The 15463-nt window shown below is 39.1% G+C and overlaps 1 protein-coding gene across 6 annotated transcripts in view; it reads left to right on the top strand.

Annotated features, from left to right (window-relative positions):
* The window catches only part of KLF7 (KLF transcription factor 7), a 386441-nt gene that overhangs the window by 190524 nt on the left and 180454 nt on the right, over positions 1-15463 (top strand). For 2 of the 6 annotated variants that reach the window (XM_074364097.1, XM_074364099.1), the window contains exon 6: positions 15013-15127. The exons of the other annotated variants lie outside the window; for them this stretch is intronic. In XM_074364097.1, coding sequence (XP_074220198.1) covers positions 15077-15127 — 51 coding nt within the window. In that variant the 5' untranslated portion in view covers positions 15013-15076. The remainder of the gene's footprint in view (positions 1-15012; positions 15128-15463) is intronic. 6 annotated transcript variants of the gene reach the window in all.

Genomic DNA, 15463 nt, shown 5'->3' on the forward strand with positions numbered 1-15463 from the left:
GAGGATTGCCAGGAAATGCCCCTCCCCACACACTTTTTGATCTTTTATGGTCAGCTGGGGAACTGTCATGGTGCCTGTGGGTGTGCTGTGAGGCTCAAGGTCTACCAGAGGTCACATCTTCTGCCAACTTGGTTCTGACCAGTTTGTCCTGTCCTCAATGGCAGTGTCATTCCTCCAATGGTTGTGCCCTGCCCCCTTTCCTCCCACTTCGTAACCAGAGACATCTTTAATGTTTCATCAAAAGCTGTCCTATATGAGAATTTATTTATACATAGCCATGAGTGAAAGGCCCCAGGGGGCTGCAGCCTGAGCAGATTTGGTTCAATACCTGCAAAGGAATTTAAATCAGCTTACCAATGAAGAAAACTTCCTACAGGAAGACAAAAAGTGGAGCTTGATTCTGGTTGACCTTGCGACAAAGACAGGCTTAACCATTTAACGTCAACAGCACAGCCAAGCAGCATGCACACATGTCTTTGTGAGTGTGGCCACGTGTGAACTGGGCCAGGCGTGGAGGGAAGGAAGCAGTATCCTCATGCAGTCTCCATGGCTGCACTGAATTGAGAGGAGGAACTGATGTTTCATTATAGCGGCAGATTTTAAAAATCAACATTTCAAAAAGTTTCGACAATCTGGCTTAAATAAAATCATAACAGATGAATATGAAAATGATATTGCTAGAGATTAACAGTTGTATAATGGATATCCTGCCGTACAACATTTATGAATAATGCATCGTTATCTATTATCTTTAAATCTATCCAGGGTTAACAGCTTTGCAGATTATTTAGTATAAACGATTTAAGGGGTAAAATCTATACATATATGTTTTGATAATCAATGATAATCAATTCATTAAAAACAAATGCCGAGCCAGCTTCAGTTGAGCCCTCAGAGGTGTCCTTATTCTCTAATTGTGCTGGTTTACTTCCCAAACTGGAGCTACCATGCTGGCGATTTAGGATGATGTTTTCATAATCTATGTCAGTGTTGGGGAAAAAAAAGAAAGAAAGAAAGAAAGAAAAGACCTCCAGATCTAAGCAGGGAAAAAAATTAAAAAATCTTTTCTGGGAGTTTCAACCTAAAAGAACAGAGCTTGCTATTGTCCTTGGGGTTTTGCTGCTGCATCTCCTGGCACTGTGGGTTGAACAATGATTGGTTTCCTTTGATAAAAAGTTCTCCGAGAAAAGAACAGCTGAGTCAGAGAAGGCCACCAGACTGTGCGACCCAGCAGTGCAGGCTTGGGCAGCGTGGGGAAGCACAAAGGAAGAGCAGCCACTGCCTCTGCTTCCTGCTGTCCCCAAGGGAAGCAGCCACCCTGGAAGAGGGGGCCATCTGCTCCTCTCCCATTTGGAATGATCTCTCTTTTCTCCCCATTTCAGCATGGATGACCCAGTAGAAAGGGGTTGAGCTTAGCTTAGTGACAGCTGAGTCAGGAGAGATTCCCCTACCTCCCAATCCTGTGCTAAACCACTCTGTCCTTGAGTTTATATTCTCAAGGTGACACTATACCCTAATTTCAGACAGTTATTATGTCTCCCCTCTCCCTCCACCTTCCCCTCCCTTTCTCTTTCTCTCTAATGCTGAGCTTTTGGCAAATGTAACAAATAGACAATCCATTTGCAGCCAAAATGCAGAGTTTATGTGCATGTTGATTGTTTCTGATGAGTGGATTGAAACCTCAGCTTCTCACTGCCCTTGAGCAAAAAAAGCTGAACAAGTGGTGTGTTTCCACATCACATATTGTCGAAATAGCTAATTCCTCAGTTGCAGGGTATTGTCATATATTGGATTCTGGGGTGGTAGCTCAATTCACTCTCCTTCATAACCGTTGCACACACTCCCCTGACCGTGTGTCACAGCTTTTTGTTTCAGACCGATAGCTGGTTTCACAGGGGTTAGACGCTTGTGTTTGAGAAATGTGTTTTGCATCGATTAAAATTTCTTAAAGGACAAGCTGCAATTGAATGACAGGCTATTTTTAAATTATTTACAAGCTCGACATTTTACTCAAAGCAAATTGTCAACTAAATCTAGTTATCATTTTATCTCTTGGACCCATTCCCCCTGAGCACACCAACCACCAAAAAGATTATCCCCTCAATTTATTGCTTTAGTAATTCAGTAGACATCTTCTGGGCACCCCCTTCCTAGTGCTAAATGATGGTAGTAAGGTATTAGTGAGCTTTTGGGGGCATTTGTTTTCAGAATTTCCCCAAATGCAATTTTTCAGTTGCATTATTGAAGAAGGCCACGATGCCAGGGCTTTTTCTAGATTTAATTTCTATTATAATTACTCTACTGTGGAAAAATTAGAGATTACTTTCCACTTACCTTTTCCCCATGTTATTAATAATTTAAGTTGACATTATTTTCTTTGTAATCTTCCATCATGTATGTATTGCTATAAGTGTCATTAATACGGTTCTAAACTCTTCTCCATCTCACTGACTTTGCACTTCAGTTCCCTCTGACTAGGACATTCTTCCCACTGATTTTTGCTTGGCTCTGTCCTAATAAGGACTTCCAAGTATCATCTCTTCTGGGGGTCTTCCCAGGCCACCTTATCTAATGTTACTTGCTTTCCCCAACAGCAGTCCAGTAGCCATCCATTACCATGTCACCTACTTAATGTCATTTATCTAAAATGCTCCTGTTTATTAAACTGCATGATTATGGTTTGCTTTTCTCAATAGAAGTAAGCTCCAGGAAAGCAAAGATCTCATCCTGTTGTCTATTACTGTTTCCCAGTGCCAGTAGCAGTGCCTGGGATATACTAGACATTCAATAAATATTTGTCACACAAATGAATGGGTAAGTACGTGATTACAGTCAGCAAACCTCACTACATTTCTGTCTGTACTTTTGGCTTTTTGCATAATTCTGAACCAACCACTTTCCTTTTGGATCAGTTGATTTTCTGCAAACCCATAAAACTAGATTTTAGGACCAAAGATACCTTAAAGATGATGTAGTCATTCTGTTGATGAGAAAATGGAAGCCCAGAGAGGTTGAATCATCCAGCTAGTAAGTGGCAAGCATGAGGTTTAATTTCAGGTCTTCAGTTTCCTTACAGCAGTGGTTTCAACCAGGGCAATTTAGCCTCTAGGTGACATCTGGCAATAGCTGGAGACATTTTCTGGATAACCTCATGGGGTGGGAGTGATGTGTGTTACTAGTATTTAGTGAAGTAGAGGCCAGTGATGCTGTTAAACATCTTACAAGGCACCTGACAATCTCCCACAACAAAGGGAGATTACCCATCCCAGAATGTCAGTAGTGCCGAGGTTGAGAAGCCTTGTCACACACAGCAGTAATGAGACTCCTCTCTTCTGTTTGAGGGTGAATGAGATAAGGTCCATAGAGAGATGAATTTTTTGGGACTTCTTAGTACCAAATTGTCAGTTGGCTTTTTTTTTTTGGCAACTAAATTTTTTAAATTTTCAAAATGAAACTAGCTTTAGTATTCTTTTAATTACAGAAATAACACATACTTATTGTAAAAGAATTTGGTAAAACATAAAGGTATTAAAAAGAAAGAGAAAATCATCCATAATTCTACCCGTTGTAGATAAACATATGAGCATGTTGGTATATATTTTTCAAGACTTTTTTATGTATACATTCTTACAGATGCACATGTTTTTGACAAAAATGGAATAAAGTATTTGATATATACTATTTTGTCATTTATTTTACTCACTTAACAATATGTTATGGGCATCCTATAAATCTATAAATATGAAGCTATTTTGTAATTTCTAAAGACTTCATAATATTTTGCCATATGGATGATCCAAAATGTGTTTTACCAGTCTCCTATTGAGCATTTAGGTTGTTTCTGATTGTTAATATTATAAACAACTTAAACGATAAATTTCCTCGTTCATTCATTGTTTGTTCATACTCAATTATTCCCTTTGGATAAACTAGTAGAGTGGAATTGCTGGGGCAAAAGAAACGTGATACATTTTGCCAAGTTGCCTGCCTGAAGGTTTGTCCGATTACTAATGGGAACCAAATAATTAGAAATCTCAGTAATGCTGGAATTCTCTGTGCCACCTCACTTTCAAATGAGATGTAATTCACAAGGCAAAAAAATCATATTAGGCTTGATTTTTTTTCCTTTATGCCCTAGTAGCAGAAAAAATTTATTCTCATTTCCTACACTTACTTAAATTCAATTTGGGAAAAAATTATTTCAGAGAAGTGAAAGGAGCATTCACTGAGTCCTACTATGTGCCATGCACTTTGTACTAGGAACTTTTATTCTTCCAACAACCTGTGTTTTAGGTAGTTTCTTCTTGCTTGCAGATGGGAACACTGGCAATCGGATACTCTCACTCAAGAACACAAACGTTATACCTGACAGAATCAGAATTTGAATGTAGTCTTTGCCTTTAAGAAGTTTATAGTCTACTATAAGGCAGAATGTGCCAGGGATGCTTTCTATATCAATGCCATGTGTGATGAAATTAGTGTTCGAATTATGACCCTGAGGATTTTAAAATTTTATTCCTGTAAAGAAATAATCAGCTATAGTCAGGACATTGTATTTACCGAAGCAGGAAAGTAGATTAACATATATTTGAAAAATACTTTCAATAAACAATGTTGAAAATGCAGAGATGTCCAATCTCTCTTTAGTAACCAAAAAACTTAATCATTTAATTGAAGTTTGTTTTTGATAAGTTCCTTATTTCAAAAGACTCCAGGATACTTGACTATCATCAACATACATGATACACTGCTCAAGTCAATACCTACATCATAAATATGATTTCTTTTAGGAAGCTGAGAAGCCAAGAAGAAAATCTTTCAGAGAATATTAGAGAACTCTTATTTAAACATTTTCTTATGTCCTTTTATTCCCCCCTAATCAGAATTCTTAATTCTTCTCCTCAAGCCTGTGTACTCTGGCTAAGCTATGCCAGGGTCTTCAAAAGGAGAAAAAATTGAGCAGGACCCTGGCCAAGAGAGTGCAGACAATTAGTTTCAGAGTGAAATTCATAAGATGGGACAAAACTCATCTGGAAAAAAATGTCTTTCCATTGGCCTTTGTGATTTGAAACTGCTTTATCCCATGACTCTGAAATCCACTTCTAGGTAGGAAGTGGATTCATCCTATAAATTCATTAGGAAGACACTCAAAGATGTGCAAATGTATTCATTACCACACTGTTTTAGATAGTGAACAATTAGAAACAGTAAATTATCATAACTAGGGGATAAACATAAACTGTGACACATACATACTATGGAATAATATGCAGCAGTTATTCTGTTCTGGGTATGAATCTTTTGTTAAATATAGATCTTGTAAATATCTTTTGGGGCTTGCCTTTTCACTCTCTTAATGATGCCTTTTGATAAATAGAAACTTATCACTTGTTTTACTTTATAGTCAGTGATTTTTGTATCCTGTTTGTGAAAACTTTTCCCTCTGCAAGTTCATTAAGATACTATTCTTTGTTTTCTTTAAAAAATTTATTGCTTTATTTCTCACATTGAAATCTACAGTCTATCTAGAATTTATTTTTGATTATGGTTTGAGGTAGGGATTAAAATGTATTTTTCTTCCATATGAGTATCCTTTTGACCCAACATGATTTACTGTAAAGACATTTTTTCCCCACTGTTCATCACTTCCAGCTTTATCACAAATCAAGTGATTATATGTGTGTGGAAGTTCTATTCTTTCCTACTGATCTATTTGTCCATCCTTATGCCAATACACATTGTCTCAGTTAACTGAAGCTTTAAAATAGGCAAAAGACTTGAACAGGATCTTTATAGAAGAGGATATCCAAGTGTTCAAAAAACATATTAAAAAGTACTCAATCTTATTAATATTCAAGGAAAATATATATTAAAACCATAATGAGACACCCCTAGTTATCTACCAGAATGGTTAGAATTTAAAAAAAAAAAACTGACAACAACAAAAAAAAGACAAATGTTGATGAGGATGTGAAACAACTGGAACTTTCATATACTTCTGAACATACACTGGTGCACTCATTTTGGAAAGGTGTTTGGCAGTATCTACCAGGCTGAATATATTTACCAAAATACATATACATACACATACATATATACATACATACATACATACAAGATTGTGCATGGAAAATGTATTCATAATAGCACCTCCTTCAAACAAATGTCCTTTGGTAGTAGAATGAGTAAATAATTTGTGTTATAGTCAGTCAATGAAAATGAATGAACAATTGCTACCATACAAAATATGAATGGATCTTACAAGGATAAAGTTGAAAGAAAGAAAGTAGACACAAAAGAACGTACTCTCTGTAATTCCATTGACATAAAGTACACAAGCAGCAAAATTAATACACAACAATACAAGTTAGGCTAGAGATTGAGGGCCGGAAACAGGGAGAGGACAGGAGGTAGAAGTCTTTGGTGTGTTAACGTTGTTTCTTGATTTGGTGCTGGCTACTGGAGGAGTGTTCACCTTGCAAAAATTCTTTGAGCTGTATGCTTATGATATGTGCCCTTCTCTTACTGTATATTATTTTCAATAAATATTTATTTAAAAAATAAATCAGATATTTATATGCTGTTGGGTACAAATTATTGAAAAATATATGTGTGTATACATATATATATTTTAACCTTTTACATAGTACCCACAAAATAATACCACATATTCTTTATGAACATACACATAGGTGCATATATATATCTAGGGAGGATGTTAAGTGTTCATCATATGCTGGCTTTTTAGAATCAAAGTGTCTTTACTTGGCTCTATTCTCACAATCCTGCTGCCATCACTGTTGTGATCAAACTGGAGATATCACTGGGTATATCCAAGTTTCCTAAGAGAGGGACTCTTAGCAAAAGGGGTGATCAGGAAGCTCCTCTTCTCCTAGCCCTAAATAGAGCTGAAATTATAAGTTGGTCAGAAATTGAAGGATCATTGAGTACCAGTTGATTATGAATAATCTCAAACATAATACATACTACTTTAACACTAGCTGTCAATTTTAACCAAAAAACCCATTCAAAATCAAGTATTCAAAAATATGTCTATAAAGAGAACCAATCAAATTCTATAAAATGGGTGCTCTTTTATAAATAACTCGAGGAAATCCAGTCATACCAATTTTTAGGCAGTTTGGGGGCTAGGCAGAATAAATATGAGGCCAGCATATATTTGAGAACTGCCTAAATCCTGACTGTTTCCTCTATTGACAAGATACAGAAAGTGAAAACTTCCCATAAAGAAGGGGAAAGTCAGGACAGCCAACTGGGACAGCCAAGTCAGGACTGGGAAAGGCTCTCTGTGCTTCTGTCTCCAGCTTCAGGGGGTAGAAGAGAACCAATGCAATTTAACTCCTTAAATCGGGGTTTGGATAACAACAAAGCAAAGAGTTCTACTGGAGCGTCCTGTGGATTTGGCCCCTGGGAAGGCCAGGTAAGAGCGGTAAGGGATCTCCCCACAGTTAGATGGCCTCCTCTCTTTGGGGGAACTTTGGGACCTGTGGGTCCTAGTTGTTCTTGTAGGTTTGGCAATGTAAGAAAAATGGAATCTAGGAGCATTAGGAGAAACCCTTTAATACTGGGGTGGAGGGAGGTCAGAAAGTACTTTAGCTTATCTGTCATTTCTTTTGTTTGATTTTTGGAAGAAAATATAGCCAGTGATATTAATAAGTAATTGAAAAATAAATCCCCGTATTTATGTAAAGGCTAAAATTGGCTCTTTAGCCTTGGATGGTGGAAGCCCTGTTTTAAATGTTTGTACTGGAGAAAGGGCCATCTTGTGTTATTCATGAAAGACCTGAAGACCGAGTTCTCAGCTCAAGTAGTCTCTTAAATTCACCTGAAGGACTTCTACAATGTTAAAGCTGAATCTCAGGGGTGAGGGCTTGACATTTGTATGTTTCAGATGCCCCCAGTGGATTCGGGTCCTTGATGGGGGTTGAGAACCACTGATCTATTCAGCCCATTGATTTTCATCTCTCTAGGACTCTGTGGCCTGACACAGAATTTTCAGCTGAGACGCCCCGTTTGATTCTGCTTTACAGTTTCACAAAAAGTTTATTTAAAGAAATAGTTCTATTTCTAAAGGCTAAAATATTTAGGACCACTGATGGAGTCTGATGAACTTCCAGACTTTCCCCTCTCTTCACCTGAATTTATGCATTGTAGTAATCAGGTTGGCAGTAACCTCCTGAAGAGACTGAAATACTTAACAGCTGTCCCAGGTTGGTCTCTCTAGGAACATGCTGAGCTGGAGTTTCTGGAGCAGTGTGCTCATTGGGTTCAGCTCTGTGAAGGGGAGGAGCTGCAGACGGCATGGGCAGCAGAAGAAGCTATGATGCAGGCCCACGAAGGCCTGGACCAGTCTTTCCAGGTGTGCTGGAGTGAATATCCCGATGGAGTCATGCTCTGGTGGGCGCCTGTCTCAGCCAAGGGTTGTGGGATGTCGGGAAAGAGTATGACCTCGGAGAGGAGGGCCTCTGCAGCCGAGGCAACCCTGAAATAGCTGACAGCCAGGGCATGACTGCTGCCGGCACTCCTCCCATCAAGCCCTCCCCCGAGGGAGAAGCTGGGTGCACATCTGTGGGTCTACAAGATAGATACTGAAATTCAGGGGTGTGGGGCATGCTTGTGGACTGATTACCTCTGTCTTGTGAAGAGGAAGGCATTAACAGGGGCAGCAGAAGCATCGTAAACCAGGCTCAGGGCGGCGGGGCCTGGGAAAGGCTCCTGAAGGAGCAAGCAGAGAGCGGTGGTGCGAGCTGGAGAAGAGACAGCGCACCTCTCCTCTCCCTGGGTCACGTGGTCGGCCTACTTGCCATAGCTTCCTCTGGAGGATTGAAGGGAAGTCTGAGGACGGGGGTGGGGTTAGATAACATCCCAGAGGGCACGTCTGTTCCCTTTGTCTCTAGCAATAGACTAACTTCCACATGGAGGAACCTCAATTGCTGCAAGTCAGAGTCAGCCTGCATTTATCAGTCCGCCCCCATGGGCCACCCTCTGTGCTAGGTGTTTTGGTGCACAGTCTCACATGCCCATATCCTCATCTTAATCAGTTTGTCATGAGAATTATCCTTTGAGTGATTTTCTTTTCATTTATCAACTTACCAACGTGTTTATTTGAAAACTAAATGTAGAAGACATAGTTTTTCTGAACTAAAGACAGTAGAATCCCTAAAATCTTGTTACTAATGTGGCAAATCTTGTCCTCATTGTGTTTAAAAGATAAACTGTTATCAACACTTTAATTATACTTGTAAAACAAATCTTTATGAACAGATATGCCTTTGGCTATGTCTTAATTTTAAGAGATACAGCAAGCCCTCTTAGAGTGGTTGAGTAGATTAGATCTAGAGCAGAGAACTAATACTGAATTAGTTATCACAAGATTGGTGGGTTATTTCAACCTCCTAGGACCAACATAGATTAGAACGAGTAAACACACAATATTTTCTACTGCAAATCACAATATTCGATAACACGTTTCTGCAACAAACATGTAGTTTCCCATAGTGAACATTTATAGTTTCAAGGCTATAAGGTTACGGTCCTTAGAACAGTTAAAACAAACTTTTTAATATGGCAAGAAATCTCTTTGCAGTAAGAAACAGGCTTAGGCAGAAACTTTGAGATAAAGTACAGACAATGGGTTGATGCTGCTTAAATTATGGTAACTGGTATGTAAATATTCAATAATTATTTTCTTAAACATTTATCAAGATGTTAATTTCTAACTGAAAGATTTTTCTATTCAAACTACCGTATTGATTGTCTCCCAAGTGTTCAAAGTTTTCTCATTAATCTGCTCACTGAAGCTTGTAATTCTGCCTTCAGTTATCATTTCCAGCCAGAGGTAGTAAGACAATATGGAGCCTATTAGTTTCTCTGGCCACATTAACCAGACTTTAGGTTTGAAGTCGGTTATCTGTCATGCATAGTCTCACTTGGCACAGATATCTAGAACTCTGAGGCAGTGGCCTGAGGCAGGGGCAGATCCTACAAAAGGCGTGTGGGTGGATAGGCACCCCCAAAACCAACCACCACCCTGTGTTTCTGTTCAGCAGTGTAAAGTGAGGGTCAGGAACAGAGCTGGACAGATGGCGGCAAAAATGAAGGAGGAAGGGCCTTAGCTGGAATTATTTCAGGTGTCCTTGGGCCACCCTACTGCTATGGCCTCCGAATTATATACAGTAAGAGGGAGGCTGGTCATCAGGGACACTATCTTTTGTTCACAAATGAAGGCTAGGGCAGGGAGGCACATGGAGACAAGGCCACATTACGACTTTCACGGGCCCCATGCCTGCTGCTGGTATTGCCTATGTCGGCCGTGCATGGAGGTGTTGTCCACATGCAGTTTCAGAGTCCTGAGTTCCAAGTCTCTGTTCCACAGATTCAGAGTTAATGAGCAGGGCCACCTCCTCTACCTTGCAGTGAATCTGGCCTCAGGAAAAACTAGGTAAGAGATACTCATTAGGGACATAGGTGAAGGGTAGCATCTGGTGGAAAAAGTCCATCACCATAGTAGCTGTCTGGAAAGATTCTTTCAATCATTAAGGTGGGGGGGAAATGGGTATGTTCTAAGGAGCTAGTGTTCTGTTGAAACTGTCACTTTGCTCTAATCCAAAGACCTCAGAATCTTCCAGGAGACACAAAAAGAGGTAGGAGCTGAGACTGATGCACACACCATGTCACTTCACTACCAAAATCTCTCTGGGGTAAGGCCTTCAGTCCCCTGCTTCTAGTTCTTATAGCTAAAATAGTCTCCTTTCGGGGCTGGCCCTTTAACATCTGTTGCGACACGCTGCTGAGTGTAGAAAAACAGCATGAGAAGCCTCCTTCTGACCTTGAGGAATCTATTTAATTTGTGATAGTTTGCATTTTGTTTGTGGGAGGAATAAAAACACAACAAGCCCTAGAAAATAACTACTTCATTGCATCTTATAATTTATTCCACCAGGAGGTTGGAAGGATGCCTCCAAATTGCCCTAGCACAATCTTTGAGGATTTGGTGGTTCATACTAGCAAATCTGAAGTCAGTGGAAAATTTCCACATGTAAAAATTATAGTATTGGGTCCTTTAAAACAACACCATGTGTACACACCACCCCCTCCTGCCACGCCCGCCCCACCCCCTCCATTTCTGAATGTCTGGAAATCCTGATCAGGAATTTGAAAAACAGTCAGGATCTATTGCATCAGTTGTTCCACAGTGTTCATGCCGTGTACGTTTTAATACCAAAAAATGATTTGGTTAGACTTAGCAGGCTCAGCCTCATTCTTTGAGAGTTCTTCTTAATTGTTGCTTTAAAAAAGCCCTATGTAAATCAATGAAATTAGAACACTCCCTCACACCATACACAAAAATAAACTCAAAATGGCTTAAAGATGTAAACATAAGACACAATAAACCTCTTAGAAGAAAACATAGGCAAAACATTATCTGACATAAATCTTAGCAATGTTCTCCTAGGGCAGTCTATCTAGGCAATAGAAATAGAAGCAAAAATAAACAAATGGGATCTAATTAAACTTATGAGCTTTTGCATAGCAAAGGAAACCATAAGCAAATAAAAAGACAACCAACAGAATGGGAGAAAATATTTGCAGAAGATGAGACTGACAAGGGCTTAATTTCCAGAATATATAAACAGCTCATACAACTTAATAAGAAAAAAACAAACAACCCAATCCAAAAATGGGCAGCAGACCTAAACAAGCAATTCTCCAGTGAAGACATACAAATGGCCAATAGGCACATGAAAGAATGCTCAATATTGCTAATTATTAGAGAAATGCAAATCAAAATTACAATGAGATATCACCCCACACCAGTCAGAATGGCCATCATTAAAAAGTCCACAAATGACAAATGTTGGAGAGGGTGTGGAGAAGAGGGAACCCTTCTACACTGCTGGTGGGAATGTAATTTGGTACAGCCATTAGGTAAAACAATATGGAGATTCCTCAAAAGTCTAAAAATAGACTTACCATAATATCCAGCAACCCCACTCCTGGGCATATATCCAGAGGGAGCCTTAATTCAAAAAGATACATTCACCCCAATGTTCATAGCAGCACTATTTAAAATAGTCAAGACATGGAAACAACCTAAATGTCCACTGACAGATGATAAAGAAGTGGTGGTATATTTATACAATGGAATACTACTCAGCCATAAAAAAGAATAAAATAATGCCATTTGCAGCAACATGGATGGACCTGGAGATTGTCACTCTAAGTGAAGTAAGCCAGAAAGAGAAAGAAAAATACCACATGATATCACTTATATGTGAAATCTAAGTTAAAAAAAAAAAAGACAAACGACTTATTCATGAAACAGAAACAGACTCAACAGACATAGAAAACAAACTTATGATTTCTGGGGGTGGGAGTGGGGTGGAATGGGGTGGGAAGGGATAAATTGGGAGTTTGAGATTTGGAAATAGTAACTAATATATATAAAATAGATAAACAACAAGCTCATATGGTATAGCACAGCAAACTATATTCAATATCTTGTAATAACTTATGGTGAAAAAGAGTATGAAAAAAGGCCTGATTTAAATCATAAGATAATATACAGGGGGTTGATGACTTGGATTCTTCTTAATAGTTAGGTAAATAGATAGTGCAGAATGTGGTAGTAACCCATTGCTGGTTTCTATGAAATAGCTAATGGGAAAGAACTAACCTTTTTTATTTGTTTGTTTTGTTTTTTCTTCTTTTCTCTCCCCCTCCTTCCTCTCTTAGTTGATTAAACAATCGTAACTAACAATTTGCAAGAGCCACTCTCTTTAGATATTTTGTCTATTCTTGCTCTCAGATGGCAACTGCATACATCTCATATTGACCCAGAATGCCTTGAAATCTGGAAACAGATGTCAGGTAGAGATCTAGAAAGGTGCCAATTTTTAATGTCTGTCCTTGCTGTTCTGATCCTCTCAGTGCTTTCCCTTACCAGTTATCCTGGCTTGGAATTGCTCTCCCCACTTGGACCCATTTTCATCTAGATAAAGCCTTTTTTCCCTTCAAAACCCATATTCTCCATTCTTATGGGAACCTAAGTGCAGACAGGGCGAGGTAGAAATGGAGGGTTATAGGATAGACCCTGGGTTGGGTGTGGCAAAAATGTTGACAAGTCATTGGAGGCCATAGGGATGGAGAGACCATCAATCCTAACAATTAGGATTGGGGGTGTGGGGGGGTGGGGACTGGTGGTGCTGGAATGTTCTCAATTCAAACTGGGTCAATCAGTTAATTGAGGTCTGTAAGCAGAAGATGCAATGCAGCAATGCCAGTGTTGATACCAGTGGTGCTTGACAACATAATAGAAGTCTCCTCATTGAAACTCCACATCCAAACCACCAGCAAATCCTATTGGCTCTACTTCCACAGAGATATTTAAAATCTGATATTCTCACCACCTCTGCCACTAACACTTGGTTGGAGCCACCACCTCCTCTTACTTGGATTATCAAAATACCTTCTAATTGGTTTCCCTGCTTCTGCCTTTGCCACCTCAACTTCTTGGTCTCAATCCAGCAGCCAGAGTAATCCTGCTAAAACCTAAGCCAGGTCATATTAACTCTCAGTGGCTCAAAGTAAAAGCCAAAATCTTCCCGCCAAACTAAAAAGCTCCTACATAGCAAAGGAAACCATTGATAACACAAAAAGGCAACCTCCTGAATGGGAGAAAAATATTGAAAATCATATGTTTTTTAAATCAAATTGTTTGGGATTTGGAGGGTATTGAGTTGTACCAATATACAGCTTGTATATAATTGAATCCAAACTATATAAGGGACTCATACAACTCAGTACCCTCCAAACCCCAGACAATTTGATTTTAAAAATGAGTAGAGAATCTGAACAGACGTTTTCCAAAGACGACATATAGTTGGCCAACAGACACATGAAAGGATGCCCAGCATCACTAATGATCAGGGAAACGCAAATCAAAACTACAAAGAGATATCACCTCGCACCTATACATTATCAGAAAGACACGAAATAACAAATATTGACAAAGATATGGAGGAAAGGCCACCCTTGTGCACTCTTGATGGAAATGTAAGTTGGTGCAACCACTGTGGAAAACAATATGGAGGCTTCTAAAAAAATTAAAAATATGACAACCATATGATCCAGCAGTTCCACTTCTGGGTATTTACCCAAAGAAAATAGAAATACTAATTTGAATAGATATATGCACCCCTATGTTCATTGCGGCATTATTTACAGTGGCCAAGGAATGGAAGCAATTCAGTGTCCACTGATAGATGAATGGATAAAGATGCTGTGGTATATGTTTATGTGTGCAATGGCATATTACACAGCCATAAAAAAGAATGAAATCTTACCATTTGCTACAACATGGACAGAACTTGAGAGTAATATACTAAATGTAGTAAGTCAGACAAAGACAAATACTGTATGATTTCACTTATGTGTGGAATCTAAAAAAGAAAACAATTGAACAAACAAAAGAAAACAAAACTCATAGATACAGAGAACAGATTGGTGGTTGCCAAAGGAAAAGGTTGTTGGAGGAGTGGGTGAAATGGGTGAAGAGCATCAAGAGGTACAAACTTCCAGTTGTAAAATAAGCAAGTCATGGGAATGTAATGGATAGCATGGTGACTGTAGTTAGTATCCTATTGCACATTCAAAAGTTGCTAAGGGAGTAGATCTTAAAAGTTCCCATCACAAGAAAAAAATTTTGTGTCGTGGTAGCTGGAAACTAGACTTAATGTGGTGATCATTTCACAGTGTATACTAATATTGAATCATTATGTTGTACACCTGAAACTAATACAATATTATATGTCTTTATGCCTCAATAATAAAAAAAAAAAAATTTTTTTTTTTTAAGCCAAAATCCTTACCAAGGTCGATGGAGCCCTCCATGGGTCTCTGCCTTCCCTTGTTCTGACATTCTATCCTCTGTCTCCCCCCTCCCTTTGTCCTGATGCAATGGTCCATCTGCTGTTTTCCTTTTCATTCCAGGCACACTCCAACCTCAAAGCTCTGCTTTTCCCTCTGGCTGGAGCACCTTTCCCCCAAGAGCTGCATGGCCACTCCTACAACTCCTCTGGGTCTTTGCTCACAAGTCTCCTTCCTGGTGAGTCTTCCCTAAGCACATCCTTAAACATCTTACCCCCGACTCTGGCTTCCTCTGTCCTTCTCCTGCTTTACTTTTCTCCATAGCACTTATATGTCTGATACACTATACATTTTATTTTTTGGTTTATTTTCTGTCTTTTTTCTTGACAGCACATAAGCTCATTTGCTTTCTAATGTATCCACAGAACTTAGAACAATGTATAGACATAGCAAACACTTAATGACTATTTGTTGAATGAATAAATAAATGAGTTCAGTAAACAGGCTCCCAATAATGACGGGAACCAGACGGCTCAAGAGTCAATGGGATTGTCAGAGTCTCAGTTCCTGGTGC

The sequence above is a fragment of the Camelus bactrianus genome, chromosome 5, assembly GCF_048773025.1.
Source record: "Camelus bactrianus isolate YW-2024 breed Bactrian camel chromosome 5, ASM4877302v1, whole genome shotgun sequence".
Lineage (NCBI taxonomy): Eukaryota > Metazoa > Chordata > Mammalia > Artiodactyla > Camelidae > Camelus > Camelus bactrianus.